Source organism: Chiloscyllium plagiosum, unplaced genomic scaffold (genome assembly GCF_037043375.1).
Source record: "Chiloscyllium plagiosum isolate Xiang-an unplaced genomic scaffold, Cpla_swu_hap1 HiC_scaffold_39, whole genome shotgun sequence".
NCBI classification, from domain to species: domain Eukaryota; kingdom Metazoa; phylum Chordata; class Chondrichthyes; order Orectolobiformes; family Hemiscylliidae; genus Chiloscyllium; species Chiloscyllium plagiosum.
The window spans coordinates 15,362,882-15,388,696 of NW_028270177.1; the positions used below are offsets into that span (position 1 = coordinate 15,362,882).

The 25,815-nt window shown below is 43.4% G+C and overlaps 1 protein-coding gene across 2 annotated transcripts in view; it reads left to right on the forward strand.

Moving 5' to 3' along the window:
* The window catches only part of LOC122540954 (NT-3 growth factor receptor-like), a 767,468-nt gene extending 754,765 nt beyond the window's left edge, over positions 1-12,703 (forward strand). For both annotated transcript variants that reach the window (XM_043677305.2, XM_087981472.1), the window contains one exon: positions 7,927-12,703. In XM_043677305.2, coding sequence (XP_043533240.1) covers positions 7,927-8,112 — 186 coding nt within the window. In that variant the 3' untranslated portion in view covers positions 8,113-12,703. The remainder of the gene's footprint in view (positions 1-7,926) is intronic.
* Positions 12,704-25,815: the final 13,112 nt, after the last annotated feature.

Genomic DNA, 25,815 nt, shown 5'->3' on the forward strand with positions numbered 1-25,815 from the left:
ACACCATTTCCTCAACCTGTGATATTAACCCCTTAAACACTCATCGTTTGGGACAGAGTTATAGAATAATGGGACACTTATTTAAAACTGACATGCAATTAAATTTCGTCTCCGAGAGGATAGTGAATGCCTGGAATTGTGGAGCATCATGGAAGTTGGATCACTGAACATATTTGAGCCCAAAAGTATAGTTGTAGCCTGGGCATATGATCTTATCAAATGGGAGGGAAGAATGAGGGGCTGAATGGCCTATTCCTTTTTTGTGTGTTCTGTATTTTAGTTCGAATAGACTGGGGATAATTATAAAAGGGACCTAATGGACAACTTTCTCACACAGAGGGTAGTGCGTATATGGAATGAGCTGCCAGAGGAAGTGGTGGAGGCTGGTACAATTGCAACATTTAAAAGGCATCTGGATGAGTATATGAATAGGAAGGGTTTGGAGGGATATGGGCCAGGTGCTGGCAAATGGGACTAGATTGCATTGGGGTATCAGGTTGGCATGGATGAGTTGGACTGAAGGGTCTGTTTCCGTGCTGTATATCTCTATGACTCTATTTCCTCACTCTGAGATATTAACCCCTGAAATACACATAATTTCCTCACTCTGTGATATTAATCCCTGAAACACTCATCATTTCCTCACTGGATAATATTAACCTCTAAAATACTGGCCATTTCCTCCCTCAGAGATATTAATTTTCTAAGTGTTGGTATTTCACTTGCTAACTGACACTAACCTCAGACTGCTGTAATTTTCGCACTGACTCATGACATACAATGGCACTAGAAACAGGATTAAGCCATTCATAGAGACAGAAGGAGACTGTTTAACCCCTTGAGACTATTCTGCTATTCAATTCAATCATGGCTGATCTGCAACCAAGCTCCAAATACCCATCTACTCCTTATATCTCTTAATAACTTGGATAACACAAATCTAACAATCTCAGATTTAAGATTTACAAATGGTTGCTGCTTGTGAAAGAAGGTTCAATATTTCCAACACCTCGCTCGTAGAAATATTTCTCCATTTCACTTCTAAAAACTTCACTCAGGCCTGCTATACACCTCAGACTGACAATCCACCAGAAATAATTTCTCTCTATCTCGTCAAATCTAAAAATCTTTGATCAAGCCATCTCTTGACCTTCTAAATTTTTCAGAATCCAAATCATAGTTTACTTTCTCTGTCCTTGGGATTTGAGCCTTGGAGTCCAAGTGTCACTGTGTAAATCCACTCTGTATTCCTTCCGAGGCCTTCCTCAGGCATGATCCTCAGAACTGATCACCAACTGCTTTGGTGTGGCTGAACCAGAGGCATGGCTTCTATCCACTTGTATTTCAATCCTGTATGTAAAAAGACCCAGTATTTAATTAATTTCTGTAATTATTTTCTGTAGTAGAATTTTTGTGGATCTCCACTCTTTTGGACCTCCATCCAGAACTTCAAACATGCCTCTGCCTTTCAATTACATCATGCCTAACAACAACACTGTTTTCCCCGACTTTGCTCCATGTCTTTTGCCTCACTGATGAATGTTGGGCTTTTCTTACCACAGTGTGCTGAACTATCACATAACTGAAAATACAGAACAGATGCCAACTGAATTAAGAGGTGCAGCTTAATATGTATTCTGCACCTTTTTGCCATTTTTAATTTATATTCTTCTATTTTCTTTTTGTCAGCTGCCTTCCTCGTTAGAATTCTCTGTTGTAACTGATTTTCACATTCAAGAGTTCTATAGTGCTTTCATTTCAGTGCCTGTATTTAATTGCCGAACTCGTCAGTTGGGCACTAGGATTACTAAGGAGATGTAAACTCCTACATGATTAAGCCTCTTCTGCTTCCTGATGTGCATGAGCAGTGGTTAATTTCCTTCTTTCTATTACAGATTTGGCATAGTGGCTCTTGACAGAGGGAAAGTATCTCAAAGAGGTTAACAAGAAGGAAAGGTAGAGTCAAAGAGGGGGGAGATTGGAGACGGAAAGAACAAAAAAAAGCCCTGTTAAAGGTTGTAGAGGGAGGGAGGTAGGGCCAAATTGAAAGAATTTCAGAGGCTTTCACATAGAAAGAAGAACAGCACGACACAAAGTGGATAGTCTTTAGAACCATTTAGGATGAAGGGAGGATAATGTAGTGATTATAACGAGGTCAGCCAGCTCGACCCCATAGAATACGAGTCCCCTGATTGGGGCTGTTAATCTGGTTCAATCAGGGAGCCCTGGGCTGATAGATAAAAAGAGGAGACGTGAAGGGGGTCGTTAGGGCCGACTGCCTGCCCCTCTTCCGCGGTTACGTTAGAGCCCAGTGTCCTTGGAGAAGGAGCACGCGGTGTCCACCAACACCCTGGAGTTGTTCAGGGAGAGGTGGGCGCCGCAGGGAGTGGAGTGCATCATTTCTCCCTCCAACTCTATTTTGATTTAGTCCCTACTCTCCCCCTCACTGTTTTGATCACACAGCACTGCCCTTTGATGTGAAGGGCAGTGTTTGTCACTGGCCACCCGGGTGTTTTCCTATCTTCCTGGTGGTGGAATTTGAATAAAGATTTGTGCACTTTGTGTCTTTCACTGTGTCTCACACCTGCACACACACACCACGGGTGCTGGAGAGAAAATAAGCACTACCGCACTTAGGTGGTAGTGTGGGGGTTAAATTTAGAAAAAAACGGAAGAAAAAAAAAGAACAGGAGTGCGCAAAAAAAAATAAAAAGAGGAGATTCCACAAGGTGGAGCAACATCAAGGGCTGAAGGGCCTGTACTGTGCTGTAATGTTCTATGAGTGTCAGAGATTCTGAAGAGCCAGTACTCACATCAAGGGCTGTCCATGTGTAAATAAAGGGTGATGGGATACTGGCCTCTGTGGAGTTATTTCAGATAATTAAAGAGAAGAGTTTTCAGAGGCTTGTTACAACTCTGGGTTGAGGAGATGTAACTATTTCTTCTTCTTTCTCCAGTGTTTGCTTGACCACAACAGATTGTTGAAGCTAAAAATAGTTGCTGTATTGACAATTCAGTCTGTGTTTTGCTCTGTACAATCAAGGGTTTAGAAAAATAGGTATTCTTGAGTTAAACACAATTAAAGTTAGATTTTTCTGCTAAAATCCACTTGGATAGAAAATATTGTGAACCAGAAAGTGCTTCTCATGCTTCTCAGTAATGTGAACAAACACACTCCAGAGCATGCAGAAACATGCAACTTTAGAATATCAGAGATAACTTGGCCAATTTAAAATGCATATTTTAAAAATAAAACATATCAGTAAAGATTCACAGATTGTATATCTGCAGGCTCTGCTAAGATGTGATAGTGTCAGTGTTGGACTGGGGTGTACAAAGTTAAAAATCACACAACACCAGGTTATAGTCCAATAGGTTTGTTTGAAAGTGCTTCTGCTAAAGCAGTTGCTTTGAAGTTGTCTGTTTTCCCCCGGAAACTGCTGTTATAGGACTCCATTGATTTTCAGGAGGGGCGTTGTCTGCTGCAAGGCTGGTATTGCACTTCTGTTTCTCAGTGAGATAGAGGTTGAAGCTTAGTCCGTATGTTGTGAAGAGAGCTGCTCACATGGCGGCGTGTGTGTTTGCTGCTCAAATTTAAATTCGAACATTCACACAAAAGCTTGTATCACCTTAAGTGATATCCATGTTGTTTGCATATTCCAGTGAATATGGACGACAGCTTATGTCGCGCAGGACTTTCCTTTAGCCATTGCTCAAAGCCAAAGTGATATTTTTCATGGCCTAGCCATGAATGATTCAGCCTCCATTTTGAGATGGGAAGGCACTTCACAGAATCAGGGGATAGCATATGTTACAGCATACAAGGAGGCCATTCAGCCCATTGTGTCTGCTCTGGCTCTTCAAACAAACATCATTACCTTTGAGCACTATTTCTATCCAAATTTCTATCCCAATTTTTAAAAAATAAAAGTTCTATATACAAGCAGCCAATGAAATTACAATTTAATATTCAAATACTCATTTACTAGTGCAGAACTTTAGTACTGCTGATTAAAGCACATTGTGTCAAAGCGACATGAATTTAGTGGGACACTTTGCAAGAATACCTATTCAAAGGGAAAAGCAACATTGGTACTGTATGAGAGGAGAGTGCTGATTAGTGGTCATGTGGTCTCTCATTGATAGAAGTGTCACCACAGAGAATGCACCCATTAATGCTGACTGGCAGTTAGCTACAGGCTTTTCTTTCACATTTTAAATCAAGCACATTGATGGTGTTTGGTCAGGCCAGTGCTCTGAGACACGATCCAGCAACTAGCTCTCACCTATTTTGTTGAGTTGAAACAGGTGCAGTGCATGTACGTGTTCTTTCCTTCTGTCTCATCTCAACAAAGTAGATAATGGCTATTTGCTGCTTCATGTCTCAGAGCACTGATCTGACCAAACACGGTCAATGTGTTTGCTTTAAAACTACACAATTTCCCAAACATGCCTCTGAAATTTAATGCTAAATCATGAATCTTTACCACAAGCAGCAAGGGACCCAAAACTGAGTCATGTGAAACACCACTACAAGTCACTTTCCATCTGCAAAATTATCCATCGACTATGACTCTTTGTTTCCTCTCAACTTCTCCAATCTTCTGTCCTCATACTGACATCTTCCCGATAACTCTGAATTAATGCTTCCCTCGAGCTTCTTCCCCTCTACTCCGGAGGGTTTTTCCGCTCACGAAAAGCTCTTCTGTCTCCTTGAAATCCTTGCTGCTGTCTGCCTGTCCAAAAGTGTGTCATGGAGATCTGATACATGGAATACTAAATTTGAACATTCCTGAAAAAGAGCACATTTTGTCAAACCTTGTCAACTTGTCCTCATCAGGTCTTTTCACAGGAATTGGACAGCTTTTGCTGAATAATCGTGAATATGCAAGGAATTATGTTGACAGCCCAATTCGGATTGGGCCTGAGGAGCACTGAAGAAGGGTTGCTCAACCTGAAATGTTAACTCTGATTTCTCTCCACAGATGCTACCAGATCTGCTGAACTTTTCCAGCAATTTCTGTTTTTTCTTTTGATTAAGTTTGTCCATCAGGCATGGGGTGCACTGTGGAGTTTATACATTTTATACACAGGGTCCTGTTCTTAGAAGATGCAAAGTGCACACACTGCACCTGTTTCACCTCAACAAAATAGCTGAGAGCTATTTGCTGGATCATGTCTCAGAGCGCTGGCCTGACTAAACACCATTAATGTGCTTGAGTTAAAATGTGAAAAGAAGCCTGTAGCTGACCGTCAGTCAGCATTGCTTACACCTCTATCAGCAAGTGTCCATTTACCCACCAATCAAGTGCTCACCTCTTATGCAGTATCAATGTTGCTTTTCCTCTTGCAAAGATATTCTTGCAATGTGTGTGTATTATAGAATCCCTACAGTGTGGAAACAATCCATTTGGCCCATAAAGTCCACACCGCCCCTCCAGAAAGCATCCCAATCCCCCTACCCTATCCCTGAAACCCTACATTGTCCATCTAGTCACCTAGTCTGCATATCCTTGGACATTTTGGGCAATTTAGCATGGCCAATCCACCTGATCTGCACATCCTTGGACTGTGAGAGGAACTGGAGCACTTGGGGGAAACCTACGCTAACACATGCAAACTCTATACAGACAGTTACCCAAGGGTAGAATTGAACCGAGGTCCCAGTTGATGTGAGGCAGCAGAGCTGACCACTGAGCCACTGTGTCATACATGTATAAGTTGCACATGTACCCACACTGCATTTCCGACTGGCAATCCTAAGTGGATGATGGTAAATAAGATGGCTATCTACCAGAGGAAGATAAATGGTTTGGTTGAGTGGTCAGAAATAGGGCAAATGGAATTCAATTCAGGGAAGTATGGAGTAATTCAGCTGGGGACAGAAAACAAAAACAAGGGAACATCCAGTAAGTGGGAGGGTATACAAAAGGAGAGAGCAAGTGAGAGACCTTGGAGTGCATGTCGACAACTCTCTGAAGATGGCAGAGCAGGTAGATAAGGTGGCAAACAGGGCATATGGGATGCATTCCTTCATTGAGCAAGGTGTTGAACACAACAGCAAAGCTGTAATGATGGAGATGTATAAGACACTGGCCGAAAGTGAGGACTGCAGATGCTGGAGATTAGAGTCAAGAGTGTGGTGCTGGAAAAGCACAGCAGATCAGGCAGCATCCGAGAAGCAGGAGCATCGATGTTTCGGACAAAAGTCCTTCATCAGTAATGTGGCTGGGATTTGAGGGGGGTGGAGAGATAAATGGGAGGGGGGTGGGGCTGGGGGTAAAGGAGCTGAGAGTGCGATAGGTGGGTGAAGGTGGGGGTAAAGGTGGTAGTTCGGAGAGGAGGGTGGAGCGGATAGATAGGAAGGAAGATGGACAGGAAGGACAGGTCATGAGGGTGGTGCCGAGTTGGAAGGTTGGAACATATTGCACGGCATCAATGTGGACTTCACCAGTTTCCTCATTTCCCCTCCCCCCACCTTATCCCAGTTCCAACCTTCCAACTCAGCGCCGTCCTCATGACCTGTCCTTCCTGTCCATCTTCCTTCCCACCTATCTGCTCCACCCTCCTCTCCGACCTATCACCTTTACCCCCACCTCCATCCACCTATTGCACTCTCAGCTCCATTCCCCCCAGCCCCACTACCCTCCCATTTATCTCTCCAACACGTAAGCCCACAAGCCTCATTTCTGATGAAGGGCTTTTGCCTGAACCATCGATTCTCCTGCTCCTCGGATGCTGCCTGACTGGCTGTGCTTTTCCAGCACCACACTCTCAACTACATAAGACACTAGAGTTTCGTTCTGTAAATCTTGTGACCACATTACAGAAAGAACATAATTGCTTGAGTGAGTACAGAGGGGATTTACAAGAATATTGCCAAAGATTTCACTTGAACAGAGGAGGCTGAATGATGACCTGAAAGAGCTGTACAAACTAACAAAGGGTTTGGATAGAATAGACAAAAGTAACCTGTTTCACCTAGAAGAGAAGTCACAGATTTAAGGTGATTCATAGAAAGTTACAAAGACACTTCAGGAAAATGGTCCTCACCCACAGAGCGGTGGCTATCTGGAATCATTGCCCTGCTTGGTGGTTGAGGTGGAAACCATCGACTCATTGTATCTGCATCTGGAGTTCTCAAGCTGCAGGTTACAGATTGGGTGCTGTTAAAGGGCATTAGAAAGGGAGGCTAGTTTATTCAGCCATGATGGACTGAGTGGCCTCTTTGTTTGCTGAAACCTTTCTATGGTTCCAAGATAATTGAAAAGGGTGAAGTTTGCAAATGAGAGCAATCAACACACTAGGGGATATGGACCTATAGAAACTAGCAAGGATGCCTTGCCTGGTGGGACTGATCTTAGAGTGTGCAGTTCTGGCTGAAGCATGTAGGTGGGATTGGAATGGTCAATCCACAAGATGATTATGTTGTTCCATGAGTTTCATTTATGATGATAAAAGTTGGCAAAGATCTACAGAGGTATCAAGGGAATCCATTTGGTTTAATACACTGACCAGCCAAATGAAAACACAAACATAATGTCTTTGAAACTTGATCAGTTTCTTGGTGAACTGGCAGTGCAGTAGATGGACAGGACAGAATATGTCTGGTCAGTTACTGAAGGCTGTGATTGAGAATAGTCAGAATGTAGATACTTACAGCAGAAAATGACGGTAAAATCACTTTCGCCTGCAACTGTTCTAATTAGAACATTCTTCTGGGACAATTTTCATCGTTCCGTGTCTAATGTGGCGCTCAGATTCTTGACAGTGAGTAGATGAGCAGCCAGTGATTATCAATGGCTCCTGTGCAATCTGTAAATGCACCTCTTACTTTATTGCAGAAGCCATCTTCATTTAGTACATAACAAGAAAGCGGTTGGAGTTGATTACTGACACTCACTGAGCATTTGTGTCTTGTTGCAGGTGATTGAATGCATCACACAGGGCCGTGTGCTGGAGAGGCCGAGAGTGTGTCCTAAGGAGGTCTACGACATCATGCTGGGATGTTGGCAGCGAGAACCACAACAGAGGCTGAGTATCAAAGACATTCATCGGATCCTCCAGGCTCTGGGCAAGACCTCCCCCATCTACCTGGATATTCTCGGCTAGTGGTCAAAGTGCACCAGCCCCCTCCTGAATGTACTCTATCCCAACAGTAAACTTCGGCTTCATTTGGGAAATCAACAAAACAAAAGTGAAGTGCCTGCTGTATATAAAATGTACAGTTGTTTCTGAGGCAGTTTTCCTGGTACCTGCACGCAGAAAGTTCCTGTGAAGAAATTGCAAAGGAAGTTTGATTCCAAACAACATCCCTCCAAAGTGGAGACACCCAGTCACCGTATCCCAACCCCATTGTAATGAGGACAGACGCCTCTGCCCTGGCAGTGGGGGTGGGGGCAGACGGGAAAATCCGCAAAGTCATTAGGATTGTGCAGCCGCTCGGCCCCTTCGGAAGATCGGTTCCGACCAATTTCTTCGCTGTGAAGCCACCTTGTGACGAGGAAGCTTCATCTATTCTTGCGTTGTGGAAAATTTCATCTGGTGAGCTGGCCCTGGCACGAAGCTGCCCTGCCCTCAGTGAGGGCAGTGAATTCAGATTGGATCGGGAGCTGAAAGGAATCTGTGTCAAAAAGCATTTGGGCGACCTTTCCGAGTTCACTTATAAGGGATCGACAATGTTTGGAATGTTGTAAATCTTTTGCAGGCAATTGCCTGATGATTACAGGTTGCCCGTCTAAAATGAGGCAAGTGTGGCGGGGACATGACTCCAGGGTTGGTTTGGCTACTGAGCTGCAATACACAGTGGTCAAAGGCAGGTGCCATGATGGTTCTTATTGTCCAACCAAGCGCTTGCTGTAGATCAAACCTATACTTGGCCAGTTCTATACTTTTATTTTGTCAACCAACCGTTACTTCAAAGTTGTTGTCAGCTACCTTGTGTGCTGCAGTTATGATGCTTTAAATAGACGCCTGTATTATCCATCTGTATATTTATACGCAAAAATCTTTTCATAATTACATTCACTTTTATTTCAAGGCTACAACACTCAGCAAAGTTTGAAGAGAAAATAAACTCCATGTTAATTACGTGGAGGCAGGAAGAGCTCTGACCCATTTACTCAAGGTCAAAGAGTGATGAGTCTCAGACACATACACTGAGATCTATCACAGGAGGACAAGGCTAAGTGAAATCTAACCACTGTTTCCTGGTGGGTTTTTGGTAAAATGTTTGTAGACCCTATGCCCATTTGAAATGTATTGGATATTCTGCCAGTGGTAGTGACTGTTCATATGAAACTGGCAATTCCAAGTAGATGGGAGCTCATCGGTCAATGCCATTTTCCACAGTTGGCATTAATCTTGTCTCTGCAGTCAATCTCCTCCGCAGGGGAGAAAAGGTGTTGTAATTCACTTCAAAGGAGTGTTGGCAGGTCAAGGGGAGGGCCTTGTGTTAAGAGGCTCAAATCCCTCAGTGAAATTTAAACAAATGCTCCCCTTGACATTAAAATAACACTAAGTGCAACTGGGCATGGCTACTGAGTTTTACAGAGCCATCAGCCTAGTCAATTGGTCTTTGTCTGATGTTTGTGTGAGCTGAGGGAATCGTAAATTGCACAGACACCTCTCCTGCCTCTTCCTGTTGATTGGCTGGCTGTTTGGCAACCTGGGCTTTGTCTGTGGACTGCCTGCCATCCAGAATGGTGCCAAATGCAGACCTGCTCCTTAGCAAAAGGATGTAAAAGACATAAAGATGGGCGTTTGTGGGATATCCGAATGTGAGAATGAACTTTAAACTTGCTGAGTGTCACCACTCCTCAGCCACAGTCGCGTTTTCTGTTAGTAGTTTTGTTCTGAGTTATCTCAAATACTGTGCTCCCAGAGACTGACTGAATTAGCAAAGAACTAATGTTTGTGTTGTAGATGGTACTCTCCAGAAAACTAAAGGGACCTTGGGGTTGCATGGTGGTTCAGTGGTTAGCATGGCTGCCTCACAGTACTAGGATCCCCGGTTTGAATCCATCCTCAGGTGACTGTCTGTGTAGGTTTCCTCCTGCAATCCAAAAATATGCAGGTTAGATGAATTGACCATGCTAAATTGCAGGTAGTATTCAGGGATGTATAGGTTAGGTGCATTAGTCAGGGGTAAATATAGGGGAATGGGTCTGGGTGTGTTACTCTTCGGAGGGTTGGTGTGGACTTGTTGGGCCAAAGGGCCTGTTTCCACACTGTAGGGATTCTGTGATATTCTATGAACCTGCATTGTATCAAAGAAAGCCGTGAGCTGAGTAGACCAGTCCTCTGCCTCATCAATCTCAAGCTTCCTTTTTGCATTGAGAAAGCTTTTAACTCCCTTGTCTACAGTTCAGATTCGTACTGAAATGGAGAGAAGGTGAGGAACAGGTTGCCACTCATGCCTTGCTCTGCTATTCTCTCCCATACATGGACGCTTACAAGATGGGCGTATCGACAGTTCAACAAAAGATGGAAGCACTGCTGATGACAGTAATGCTTTGGTAGCCCAGGAGGACATGGTACTGTGTACAAGTAATAGCAGGCACCTCTGAAGGCTTGGCATTATAAACCTCTGAACAAGAACTCAAGGACATAAACTGTGGGGGAGATATGAGTAGCTCTGAATCACTGTGTTCACGCTGCATATTATGGGACCTACTCAACCACAAAGGCTACAGACAGTGCACTCCCTGTTCTCTGCCAATTAATCATTTTGTTTGATGGGAGTGCTCCTGTTTCAACATTACTCCAAAAGGAGCTGAGGTGTTGAAACCCGACAGAATATACTTTGTTTTGCTGTTAACTCACTATGTTTTTAATCTACAGCCAGCTTTGTCATGTTGTTTTTGGCGACAGAGAATTAAGCAACACTTTGTAAGGTTTTGCTGCTATGTGTGACCATTCTCCTCATTGCTTCGCCATGAACTTCCAGATCTGGATATTCCTGAAAATCAGCTGGTTATTATTTACCTAGTTACAGCACTTCACCCAATGAACAAAATCATTATCCTGGGAGTTACGGTTAAATGGCACCAGGATCAAGGCTGGGACTGACACTGACTCCAATGAACTTAATTAACAAGAGGGGGAAAAGTTACTCTGGGCAGTTAATTTGTGTGTGGCATAATCATCAAAGGGTTATTAGAATATTTCTCTTGTATCTCTTGCTATTTTATAAACACATTTCCAATTTTATTGCAAATGCTGAGCAGAGGAAATCTTCATCAATACATTTATGATGCAACAAATGAACGTACTCCAAGAATTCTGGCCCAGCCTTGGGTATGTTCTGCGATATCACAGCTAAAGGACAGTGATGTGAGAATGGGAGAGTGTTGCCAAGCTCCAGCATTTATCTGGTTCAAATCTCCATCAACAGGGAGCAGAATACAATCATTGTCCCTCTTCCCACCTCTCCACTATGTCTCCTGTTCAGAAGTACAGATGAATGGGGTATTTGTATGTGACTGTGCAACTCTAGCAATTTTTTGCCTTGGAAGTGCAGTCAGCTGGAATGCTCATTAAAGACTCATTAATTAAGGGCCCTGTTATTCCATATAGACTGGAATATGACAGTCTTCGCAGTTTGCAATATATTCATCATCTGATATCTGAGTGATTCTCTGTAAATCTTAAGCTGATTAAAAGCAGAAAAGTCTAAAAGTGTTTTGTAAAATTCTGAGTAAAAACCTTAACAGAACTTTTTTTTAAACACAGACATGCCGCAGTGAACAAAACTGCAGATAAACTATCTGTTCAGACTTCATAATTGTACTGATCAGGTAGAGCAATCATCTCGATGGATAGACGGTAAAAGCTTAACACGGTATTATAAATCCACAGCCCCGTGACACCCAGTTAGTCAGTACATAGTAGTCAAACTCAAAGGATTGAGTGACTGTTCTGTATCTCACTTGTAATCATCCCTAGTGTTTTAAACAAATCTCAGTCTCTCGTGTGACAAAGCCTGGGGTATTCCATGTCATGTCAGCCAATGTGAGAAGAAATTTTGTGACAGAAGGAATTAATGCTTCTCTTCATCAAATGATTAACGGGAGGTATATTGCCAGAATACTTCAATAACAAATGCAACATACAGTTAGCATAGTAGAGTCCATCAAACCTGTGACCACTCATAGCATTTGTGCTTATTGGTTTGGTCGAGAGCGCGACCTCTCCACCACACTACTCGTTCACAAGGAGATGTTACAAAGGGAGCAGTAATTTATACTCGCTCACCCTACATATCAGGACCTCGCACTCCATCAGGACCTGACTTCAGCCTACTCTGTGTTCCCCTTGCCCCTGCCTGCAGCCCTACCACTGGCAGGCGTGCCTATAGCCTTCTCACCTTTGGGCTCTGGAATTCCTTTCTTAATTCCCTCCTACGTTTCACCACACCACCCCCTTTAAGACCCTCTGTAAAACCCACCCCTTTGACCCAGCTTTCGGACCCACCTAACAGCTCTTACTTTTTTAGTCCATTTTTATCTGATTACGCCTCTGTAAAGCAACTCGGAACATTTTTTCTACATTAAAGGCGCTATATAACTGCAACTTGTTGTTGATATTGGTTTATGTGAGTGAAATGTAAAGTCATATGTGGGCATGAGACCATGACAGTTTTTACCAGTTCTATTATCAGCCACATAATGACTGTGTCAAATAAAGGCCTTCTGCTCCTCACTTTCACACAAACCTCTTGGGCTGTCTGTCTTTTTGTGTGTGCTTCTCTTTTTAGCTGTCTCTCCATCTCTCTTTGCAAATTGGTTTGAAAATGAGGATACAGTTGAAGTTAGACATAAGACCAAAGGGTTGCAGGATACACTCTTGATCAGAAAGATATTGGGATCCTCTGACAGAGCGGTGCATGCCAACGGAGAGTCTGAAACAAACCACCGATGTTGCTAATCCCTCAGCCGCTCAGTCAGCAAGCACAAACAGAATGGAGAAGCTAATGTTTTAAGATTGCACCTTCCCTAACATAAGCCAAAATGGGAATGGGAGGGTAGTTAACCTGACAACTGTGTTTTCTTCAATTTTACAAATCTGCAGTTTATAATCTCCTCTACCCTCATGCAGTCTAGACTCACATTGGCCAGATAGCCCTGATCTGTCTTCAGATGTCAGCTCTGAGTTACTTGGAACTCATTTTCAAACCTGCTTGGATTTCATAGCTGTCCCCTTCACTTCCCAACTCTCCCATTTCCTCAGACTCCACTCCCTCTTGGCTATTAACAGATGCTTTGTCTCTTTAATGTCTCAATGTTTGTTTTTGTCACTAGACTGATGTGATCACCCTATATCTTTCTATGTACCGTATATATGTGTATGGCTTCCATCCCTTCTCTGTTTTTGTCCCTATGCCTGCCCATTTGCCATGTATCATTCGATTTTAGGGATGGGTCATCACTTGAAAGTTTTAACTCCGATGTTCTCCCCATTGATGTTGATTAGCCTGCCAGGGGGCTTCTAGTCTTTTCTCTTGTTGCTTTGCAAAGTAGAGAGTGTGTGGACGGCAGACATTCAACTAGCCAGCTTGCGACCATCTTCTGAAGGGGCAACTCGGGATGGGCGATAAATGCTGATCCAGCCAGTGATGCCAACATCCCACAAATGAATAAAGAAAAAAGATGGGAGAGAAAGAATTGTAAACCAACTCGTGGAAGCCATGCCTTCATTGTGAAAAGCATTACAAACTCACTGGAGGTCGTTCTGCTGTAACACATGTTTCATCAATTGCAAATTTGCTGTAATGCAGTTGACAATTTGCAGATGCTGTTTGTGAAGCACAAATATTTAAAACGCATGCTGGCTGTAACTCAATTGCATCACTAATACTTTGAGCGCTGTTTCTAAAACGCGATTTTTCTATAATGCAGGGTTGCACAAGAATACAACCCCATCGCGTTATAAAAGAACCACCTGTATTGGGTCTGGTATGTTGGGCATCGGTGATATACTTAACTTGGGAATTCCCTTTGGCATTTCTGGTTCGGATTTCTCCTTCCAAAATTGGAAACAGATTTTGTCTGGCAGCACAGGAACATTGCAGTTTTACTTTCTGAATAGTTAAGCTCAAACTGATTGGTGCAGTGCCTTGATTCAGAGGGGCCATTAAGAGTTAATCGCATTGCTAGTTCACACTTAGACCAGATCAAGATAAGGTTTGCGGACATTTTGTTCCCTAGAGATGTTTTAGTGAACCAGATAGGCTTTTACAACAGTAATCATTGTCCTGGTTCTCATTTCTGAAACTAGCTTTTGAATTCAGATTTATTCATTGAATTTAATCACCACCAGATTCTGGTGTGGTATTTGTATTCACATCCTCAGAGCATTAACTTGGTCCTGTGAATTATTTTTATTACACCAGTGTGTCCCCCTTTGGAGCTGAAAATGTGTTGCTGGAAAAGCGCAGCAGGTCAGGCAGCATCCAAGGAACAGGAGAATTGACGTTTCGGGCATAAGCCCTTCTTCAGGAACGTTGATTCTCCTGTTCCTTGGATGCTGCCTGACCTGCTGCGCTTTTCCAGCAACACATTTTCAGCTCTGATCTCCAGCATCTGCAGTCCTCACTTTGTCCCCCTTTGGAGAAAACATACCTACTACTCACACAGCGACGCTGACAATAACCATTAAGTTTCATGTTCCAGGCCTTCAGGTCTCAAACCTCCCTCCGTCCTGCTTATCAGGAAGGTGCTGAGCTTATTACAACCAATGGAATGGGAGAGGCAGGAAATCTGCACTTATTTAATCAACAAAGGAGTACATAATCATAAGTGATATCACAAGGACCATCAGACTCCAACTGCTGCATTCATTGGCACTGTTCTAAATTACATCTCATCTTTCACACAATAAAGTTTTATTGATATAAAATAAATATGATTTACAACCTATTGGAGGTGGCAGATGGGCTCTGGCAATATCACTCTCAGAACTGATGAGTTTTTATTGGCAAATCCAGGAAAGCTGACATAACAGTGTGTGTTGTGCAGATAGATCAATGTCTCGTGATACAGCCCGACTCTGATGGTCAAGGTTACTGGACAGCAAGGGCTTCAGCAGCTCCACAATGTAAAGATGCTCCATCACCCCGAGTCCCCCTCGAGAGTAAAGTGTACATTGTGAGGGAGCAGAATCAGAGTGTTTTCTATTATAAATTACTTCAAAAATGAAATTTATGCTTTGGAATTAAACGTCTCCTAGTTGCACCACGTATTTAGAAACATTTTGGTCTATTAGATTTAATGTCTCTATTGCTGATGCCCTTTAAATGTAATCACATTTATGACCTTCTTAAAGCTTTCAGTGACTAAGTGCCCTTGGACTGTGTTTTTTAAATGTGTTACATGCATGGACACATTAGCTCATCGTGACAGAAGACGTTGCGACTATATGACTGCTAGGGTATGGCTTGGAGAACAATCTATAGGTGGATTACACCTCCAAATACATTGGGGTGTCTTTGCTGCCATCACTTTGACTGCAATGGGGTTATAAAGGATGCAGTTGGTAGCTGTCTGGCACAACAAGCACTGGTAGGCATCATCATTTTGTGGTGTCGAAAGAGCCAGCTTAATATGAACTCCTACTTTGTATAGAAACCGGGGTTCTGTAATGTTATTTCTTTTTCAGTTAAGAGATATGGATGTAGTTAACCTTGCCAGCATTTATTGCCCATCTTTGTCCTTTAAAATGTGTTGGTGAGCTGGAATCCATGTGGAATGGATGGTGCTGTGCAGAAGGAAGTTCTTGGATGAATAAAGTCCCAGATTGCCATTTTTGGCCTCAGTCCCTGATAAGTAACCCACAGAATCTGAGTCCACAAAATAATCTAGGTGTTGTTTCCCCATTTTAAAAGAGCCCACTAACACTTATATTGTAACACTTACTCTTCACTGCCCAACCACCTCTTCAGCACTCTTTGCCATTGCTCTGGGGCGCCTTTACCGTCAGTTCCCCTTGCTACCCCTCCCCACCTTTTCTCCATCATAGAATCCAATTCCTTCTCCAGCCCTCTTCAGTTCTGAAGAAGATTCACATTGGATTGGAAATGTTAATTCTGTTTCTCCCTCTGCAGATGCTGCCAGATCTGCTGGGTTTCCCCAACACTTTCTGTTTTCATTCATATTATTCCGCCATGACCTTATGACAACCAATTAAATCTCTTTTAAAATGAATTCACTGTCGCAGATTAGAAATCACAGCAAGTAATTTGTGCATTACAGGATCCCAGAAACAGCAATGCAGTGATGATCCACTTTAGCATTGTTAGCAAAGAAATAATCATTGGCCAAGCCACCAGGGAGAACTCTTTTGCAAAGTGGTCCAGGAATTCATTTTTACATTAACCTGAGCAGGCAGATGTTTCATCCAAATGACAGCACCTCTGAGGGTGCAGATACCCCTCAGTAATACTCTGGAGTTTCAGCCTAGATTGTCTTGTCAAGGCTTTAGGTGGAATTTAACATGTGACTCAGAGTCAAGAGTGCTAACATTGAGCTACAGCTGACATCATGTTCTATAATGAAACCAAAAAGCAACGGGGAGTCAAAGCAAAATTTCACACACAAAGCACAGCTTCTGAGCAGAGAAGACATTACGCTAATGTAGACCTATGCCAAAAGTCATTCCTCCATTGTATAATATTATAAATTAGCAGCTTGTTCTACTGGAGCCAGATCTTTAAAGTTACTTTTTTGTTCTGAAAGTGTGTTTAAATGTTCTGTATTAGTGTAAGCAGAGATATTCAGTTACGTTGTACTCTGCAATGTGGAAGCTGCCATCTTTGAAAACCTCTGGAATTATTTTCACCATTCTTTCTCAGAGAATTCCCGGGATCATGTTATGAGCAGTAGGACATTCCAGTGCCGCATTTTTTGACATGGCCCTTTCTCCACCTTTCCAGCTGATAACAGCTGCCAATAACACTATGAATTCAAGAGTATGACAGCCACCTTGTGTGCTGGAACCATTCTGTTCAGTACGTCCATGCTGACTCTCTGCAAGAGCAGGATAGCTAATCCCACTCCTCCACCCTTTTCCATTGGCCCTGAAAAATAGTCCCTCTTCAGGTACATTCCAGACCCTAATGACTCACTGCGTGTGCAATTAAAAGATCTCCTCATCTCTCTATTGTGTCTTTTCCTAGTCACCTTCAACTGGTGTCCCCTTGTCCTGATGTAATGGAAGTAATTTCTCCCCTATTCGTTGTGTGTGGATGCCTTGTGATTTTGAACAGCTCGAGCAGATCTCTTCACAGCCCCTCTATCTGTAATGACATCCTGAAAACAAACAGCAGTTACAGGCAACCACTGTCAGCAAAGAGCAGCAAGTGTTCCTGTTGTATCTCTCACAATTTTATAATGTGCTCTGCGACATTTCTAGAGTCAAAAAAACTGCAGATGGTAGAATCCAAGGTAGACAAGCAGGAGGCTGGAGGAACACAGCAGGCCAGGCAGCATCAGGAGGTGGGGAAGTTGACCTTGCAGGTATATCTCTTCTTCAGGACCGGGGGTGGATTTAAGGGGAGCTGCAGATAAAGGGAGTGGGGGAGGGGAAAGGGGGAAGTGAGGTGGTGAAGTAGGGATTAATGAACACAGGTAGAGGGTACAACCCAGTATCCTTCAACAACTCCATCCTATTCTCCCAATTCTTCCAACTTTGCCACATCAGCTCAGGCGAGGAGACATTCCCAGATGTCCCACCTATCGTGAACAACGTGCTTTCCCCGCTCTGTATCCAGAGAGCCCTCCAATGCACCACTTCCATTCCCAGCTCCACTGCTCTAAACCTCTCCCCCACAAACGCAATAAAGTCAGGGTTCCCCTTGTCCTCACCAACCGCCCTACCAGTCTCCACATCTAACACATCATCTTTAAATATTTCTGCCAACTCCAACTAGACACCACCACCAAGAACATCTTCCCTGCCCCACCCCTCCCTGCCTTCCACAAGGACCGTTCCCTTTGCCAATCCTTGGTTGGCGGCACTCTTCCCACCAAACCCCTTGGCTCCTGGTACCTTCCCCTGCAACCATAAAAGATGCAAAACCTGCCAGTATACCAGGCCCCTCACCTCCATCCAGGGCCCCAAACAGTCCTTCCAAGTGAGATACAGGTTCACCTGCCTTTCCTCCAACCTAGTTTACTGCATCAGGTGCTCCCGATATGGTCTTCTCTACATCAGGGAGACTAAATGTAAACTTAGGGCATGCTTCGCTGAACATCTTAGCCAGGCCCACAAGGGCTGACTGGACCTCCCAGTCACCGCCCATTTTAATTCACCTTCCCACTCCCTTTCTGATATGATCATCCTTGGCCTCCTCCACTGCCACAGCAAATCAGACTGCAACTTGTAGGAACAACACCTCTTCTTTCAACTGGGCATCCTCCAGCACGGAGAAATCAACATTGAGTTCTCCAATTTAAATTAACCTCCCTTCCCTTTCCCCGACTCCCTTCCCAGCCTCTCCCCCTCCCTTCCATTCCTCTGACTGATCCTTCCTTCGAGTTACCAATGGGATTCATTCCTCCCATCAACCGACCAAGTCATACCCTATACCCATCTTCACCTATCCCCACTTCACCACCCTGCCCCCACCACCCCCTTTATCTGCAGCTCCCCCCTACACCCAACCCCAGTCCTGAAGAAGGGTTGCACCCAAAATGTTGACTTCTCCACCTCCTGATACTGCCTGGCTTGCTGTGTCCTTCCAGCCTCCTGCTTGTCTCTCTGGGACATTTCTAAGCAATGAGGTACTTAGGAAGTGAAGTCACTGGAGAAAAATAACAGACAGTTTGAAGTCAGGATGATCCCACAAGCAACAATAAACTAAATGAACAGATGATCTACTCTAGTTATTCATTTTGGAATAGATATAGAACGAGACGCCCATGAAAACTCCATTGCTCCACTTTGAAGAGACATGTGGCATTGTTTACATTGACCTGAGAGCAGACAGACTTTGGCTTACTGTCTCAACCAAAGGAATATAATACAACAATGGGAAACAAATAGAAGACAATACTGATGAGGTTATGTGAAGATGGATAGGAGTAGTGTGTGGACTGTAAGCACTGACAAAGACCTGACAGACTGAAGGCCTGGTTCTGTGGCTGGCTCAAGAATAATATCATAAATGCAGTAACTAACAAATGCTTAAGCAGCCTGCTCCTTCACTGAAATCCTAAATCTTCAACTGTGACCCAATCTCAGAAAAGAAGCATTCTCATTAATGGCAGATAACCTAATGATGGCCTAGTTATTGATCATTCATCTTTGAATGAATAGTTTTTAAAGGATCCTTCAGCACATGAAAAGAAACTCTCAAATTCCCATTTCGCAGTCCTCTCTAAGTTCAATATTGACCGTACAGTCTAATTGTCTTTAAGCAAATGCTAAATTAATACAGAACTCAGTTAAGATGAGCAATTAAGTAAACATAAGGTGAGTTTTTCCAGATACCAGTTAAGAGGTTGCAGACTTACTGACTCTGATAGTCAATGCTACTGGAGGGTTCCTTTCTTTGTTTTTATTTTATTTTCTATCAAGTGTGACACAAGGTTGATTGTAATGCATGCAGAATGGCAGAAAGGAACTACACACTGAATATACTTCCTGATAATATATTGGTGTACTGTGAAATGTTGTTGCAGAAACTTCTGCAGTACTTTGGAGGTCTAGCGCATGTATCTGTAATGTTTACTGAATCGCACTTGAGAATGCTTATCCAGTTAGTAATGTTTGGAGTTTTCTACAGGTGCTTTGATATATAGGAAAAAAGAGCTCTGCACTTATAGAGTCATAGAGTCATAGAGATGTACAGCATGGAAACAGACCCTTCGGTCCAACCCGTCCATGCTGACCAGATATCCCAACCCAATCTAGTCCCACCTGCCAGCACCCGACCCATATCCCTCCAAACCCTTTCTATTCATATACCCATCCAACTGCCTCTTGAAATGCTCCAGCCCTGGCAACATCTTTGTAAATCTTTTCTGAACCCTTTCAAGTTTCACAACGTCTTTCCAATAGGAAGGAGACCAGAATTGCACGCAATATTCCAACAGTGGCCTAACTAATGATCTGTACAGCCGCAACATGACCCCCCCAACTCCTGTACTCAATACTCTGACCAATAAAAGAAAGCATACAAAATGCCTTCTTAACTGTCCTATCTACCTGCGACTCCTCTTTCAAGCACTTTTTATGTTCACCAACAACACAATGTTAAAAATCACACACCACCAGGTTATAGTCCAACAGGTTTAATTGGAAGCACTAGCTTTCGGAGCGATGCTCCTTCACTACCACCTGAAAGCTAGTGTGCTTCCAATTAAACCTGTTGCTCTATAACCTGGTGTTGTGTGATTTTTTAACTTTGTACATCCCAGTCTAACACTGGCATCTCCAAATCATAGCAACACAATGCTCTTTATTGACAAGGAGTATTTTTGAAGTGTAGTCACTGATGTAGAAAACAAACTCCTACAAGCAGAAATACAATAGTGAATGGAAAATCTGTTTATTGAGATTCTGGTTTGGGGGATTGCTGCTCTGGGTGTCCTGGAAATAACACAGAAGAATCTTTCACATCTACAAACAAGAGCCTTTGTTTAATATTCCTCCATTGAAAATGTGTTGCTGGAAAAGCGTAGCAGGTCAGGCAGCATCCAAGGAACAGGAGAATCGACGTTTTGGGCATGAGCCCTTCTTCAGAGCCCTTCTTCATGAGTCCTTCTTCCTGAAGAAGGGCTCATGCCCGAAACGTTGATTCTCCTGCTCCTTGGATGCTGCCTAACCTGCTGTGCTTTTCCAGCAACACATTTTCAGCTCTGATCTCCAGCATCTGCAGTCCTCACTTTTTCCTTAATATTCCTCCAGTCAACAACATCTACACTCAGCACTAGCGTATTGTCTGAATTTCAATGCCCAAACCTGGAAGCAGGATTGAACAAGGAAACCTTCATACACCAAGATGAACGTGCTACCAACCAAGCTGCTGATCACATTTTTCACCTTTTTGTGACCCAAATAGTTTGAATTTTTGCTTTTGTTTTGATGTGTTTATGGATGTCAATTCCACTGGTTGAGGTATCTTCCTTGATGTGGTTGGATTGGAATACCTGGTTGGAATTTTGTTGGATTGACAGGGGTCTCACCAATCAGCCAAGGAGCCCCTTCCCCATTGGTTGTGGAAAGAGGGGAGGAGAGAGTGATCTCATATTGTTAGGTTAAAAATCATACAACACCAGGTTTAATTGGAAGCACTAGCTTTCGGAGCGACGCTCCTTCACTACCACCTGATGAAGGAGCGTTGCTCCGAAAGCTAGTGCTTCCAATTAAACCTGTTGGATTATAACCTGGCATTGTGTGATTTTTAACTTTGTACACCCCAGTCCAACACCGGCATCTCCAAATCATGACTCATATTGCTAGGTTGAGAGTAGTGAACAGGTTTCTTCCAGTCTGATCAAAATGAATATAAGAAGACACATGAACTTTAATGTGAATCAAATTTATTCACTTACACTACTTAATATATGTCAGTGAATCTATTAGCTTAAACTACATAATATACACATATATCCAAAGAAGTTGCCAGGGTTGAAGGATTTGAGCTATAGAGAGAGGTTGAATCGGCTGAGGCTGTTTTCCCTGGAGCGTTGAAGGCTGAGGGGTGACTTATCCCAGTTTATAAAATCATGAGGGGCATGGATAGGGTAAATTGACAAGGTCTTTTTCCTTGGGTGGGGGAGTCCAGAACTAGAGGGCATAGGTTAGGGTGAGAGAAGAAAGATATAAACAGACCTAAGAGGCAACTTTTTCACGCAGAGAGTGGTGCGTGTATGGAATGAGCTGCCAGAGGAAGTGGTGGAGGGTGGTACAATTACAACATTTAAAAGGCATCTGGATAGATATATGAATAGGAAGGGGTTAGAGGGATCTGGGCCAAGTGCTGACAAATGGGACTAGATTAGGTTGGGATATCTGATCGGCATGGACGAGTTGCACTGAAGGCTCTGTTTCCGTGCTGTACATCTCTATGTTCTATGACTATAAGTGAATCTCACACTACCTTCTATTTCTCGGGGACTTTGGTGACAGTGGCACTGCGAGTTTTATAACAGATTCTATGACACCTGTATTGTGAATCCTGATGGTGAACAGTCCAATGAGCAGGGCAAAGTCTCTCATATTAATACTATTCTGAATCTAGATTAGGTGGGGATACCTGGTCAGCACAGTGGCTCAGCAGTTAGCACTGCTGCCTCACAGCACCAGGGTCCCAGGTTCGATTCCAACCTCGGGTGACTGGCTGTGTGGAGTTTGCACATTCTCCCCTGTCTGCGTGGGTTTCCTCTGGGTGCTCCAGTTTCCTCCCATAGTCCAAAGATGTGCAGGTTAGGTGAATTGGCTATGCTAAATTGTCCATAGTGTTAGGTGCATTACTCAGAGGGAATTGGGTCTAGGTGGGTTACTCTTCAGAGGGTCAGTGTGGGCTTGTTGGGCCAAATAGCCTGTTTCCACACTGTAAGGAATCTAATCTAATCCAAAGTTATGTGCTGAATCTCTATTTCATAATAACTATAGTACCTTACCAGGTGGCCCCATGTCGACTGCATAAGCAGACAGTTTACACTGTCCCTCAAGGTCAGGCAGCATCCCCCCTGTCAAAGCAGGCTGGTCTTGTGTTAGATAAAAACTGAGCTAGTTGCGGGATGCTAGAAATCAGAAACAAAAACAGAAATTGCTGGAAAGCTCAGCAGATTTGGCCGAATCAGCAGAGAGTTAATGTTTCAAGTCGACTAGCTCTTCTTCAGAATTGAGGGTAGCAAGTAAAATGATGGTCTATATGCAGAAGATAGATTGGGGGGGTACGTGGTAAGAAGTAAAAAGTACGTGGATTAGAGCTCAAAGAGAGAGAAGAACAGTTGAACGGACAAAGGAGTGGATAACGATCAGTCTGGGAGAATGAAGGGCCGCTAAGGGGAACTATTAGTGGCTAACAATGGGTTGTGTGTGATAGCAGACCATGTGATAACAAGGACTGGTGTGTGAGGGCTGGTTAGCTCAGTTGGTTGTACAGCTGGTTCACATTGTGGTGTGATGTTAGCAGTGTGGGTTCAATTCCTGTTCCAGCTGAAGTTACAATGAAGGACTCTCTTTCTCATACCTCCCCCCTGACCTGAGGCAAGGCGATCTTCAGGTGAAGCCATTAGAGCTAATGAGAGAGTAGCTCTATAGTCTGGTAAGACTAAGGTGACTTTGCCTATATGTTTGCATTTAATCTAGCTTCCCTTTGACTTTCTTTTTAAAAAAAGGAAATGTGATTGCCTGGCAGGATTAGTTCTCTGCTCCAACCAATCTAACCTTGGGATATCTGTGTTGGAATGAGAAAGGTTGAAGGTGAGATAACAGCTGGTTGTGGGCCAAGGTTAAAAATCACACAACACCAGGTTATAGTCTAACAGGTTTAATTGGAAGCACGAGCTTTCAGAGCACCGCTCCTTCATCAGGTGGTTGTGGAGGACACAATTGTAAGACACAGAATTTATAGCAAAAGTTTACAGTGTGATGTAACCGAAATTATACATTGAAAAATACCTTGATTGTCTGTTGAGTCTTTCATCTATTCGAATAACATGATAGTTTCACTTCTTTCATGTGTAAATCACAAAACCTTTTTTTAAAAGTTGCATTCTCAAGTTAGCTGTAACACTTGGTGTTGATATATGTTGTGGGCCAGTGTGAGATGATTATTTAAGTGAATGTGGTTCAAGCAGCACCATAAGATGTGAGCGCAAAATCTCATCCACTTATGAGTGGTGATTCGTTTCTCTCAGCATCTTTTATTTTAAACACAGAGATGCTTCTATGCAGCATTGAATGTTCTTTTTATCCACCACCACATCACACACCTTGCTTTGTTTCCTTTCTCCTCCATCACAACATGTTATGTTACCAATTTACATGCCCCATCAGGGGCAGCTCAATGACAAAACAACTGAGGGAAAGATAGGGAGAGAGGAGGGGGAGGGACTAAATCACAATGGAGTTGGAGGGGAAATAAGGCATTCGAACCTCTCCATCTCTGAATTGGTGGAGCCCCTCAGTATTAGATTATAGGCTGGGAATCATTTTTGGGAAACGTCTCTGCTTTAACTTTGTGTCTTACGTGGTTGTTTGTTATGACTTTGCTTTTCCCTTACTGATGGTGAGTGCTCTGCAAGGCCAGGAGAAGTCAGCATTGATGTCAGTATTACTGAGGGCTTAATAAGGATGTGAGTACAGTTCATAAGCAACATGCAACGATCTTTCATCCCAAGTGTTAATTCGGGCTCAGGCGAGCTCCTGTGTAAAACACACACGTGTTGGGTTTTTTTCCGAAGTCTTTCTGAGGCTGCTTCACCTGATCCCTTTAGTATTCCTCTCATGCTGTGTGTGTCTGTGTGTTTGTCCCCCCTCTCTCTCTCTCTTGCTCGCTCTCTCTCTGAATTGACTGACGCAGCTGCCGCAGAGTTGTGGCGGAAATGTAGACATTGCTCGGATCACACTTGCACTGAAAAGGTCTCTTGTTGCGAGACAAGCCAACAAGTGGCCTGCAGTACACCCTGCATCTCAATGAGGTCAGAAGCTGCGAGTGAGCGAGCGGCTGAGTGAACACACTTCTCTTAATGACATGGTTGATGCGTGTTGTCACAGACTGGCGAATAATTTCCCGGTCATTGCTCAACGCCTCATGACACTGGAATGCGGTGTAATTAGAATGGAATGGATAGCGTTGCCATGTTAAAAATGATATTCTTCTGCAGTTCGAACAGCTGGGGTGCAAAAAATTGAAAATCATTATGTATATCCCCACTGCCGAATAAAACCTGAGGATGGGTTGACTGGGCAAGTGCCCTTCAACTGACAGGGAGTGTTGCCCCCTGAGGTGCCCAGTGCTCTGCACTGACATCCAATTTATCTTGCGAGTTGGCACAGTGACAGGAGAATGATATCATTTGCTAAAGACAGGGATCACGTGGCAGTGGTCTGACTATTTTCTTTCCAAACTCCACTGATAGGCAAACCATTTAATAAGAACAATTATGAACGGCTTCACTTTCAACAGAGCAGACATTGTTAGAATCAATCAGAGCCTGAATAAAACATGACTTTTTTTTTTAAATGTTGGAGGTTTCTTGATTGTCTACATAACTGAGGAAAGGCAAATCTGGGGACAGTACACTTTTGAGATGGGCATTAAATAACATGTGAGACACATATGCACACAGAGCTGAGACATGGTATCAAGCACTGCGAGAGTTGTGACATGGATTTGGTAGAAACTAAACAACAGTGTAAAAAAAATCTTTCATTTCCTAAAGGCAGGGTAAGATTGAGTGGTGTGTTAAGACTTCAGATGGAGCGCTGCCCTGAAGCAATTTCAGAGCTGTCAGGAAATCCAACATCTTGATTAACCTTTGTGCAGTGAGTCTTAGAGAGTGACTGATTGTGATGCATATGCTATCTCTTGCCTAAACCCTCACTGTAACCCCCAGTGTCCCTTGTCGGTCGGTCTGTCAGTCTCTTGCTGTCTGAGGGGACCCACGGAGAAGACAGTCCCAGTTTTCTGTGTGCCTGACCTGGAGGATAGGCTTTGTCAGCGAGTGGCTGAAAGAGAGCTGTTAACTTTGGCCTTCAGTCACCGTGACCCAAAGTTCAATTCTTCCTCAACAAAATACTCTTAAAAGGATTGTAATAATCCATTCCACTAGAGTATCTGGCAGCAATTTGTGTTAAATC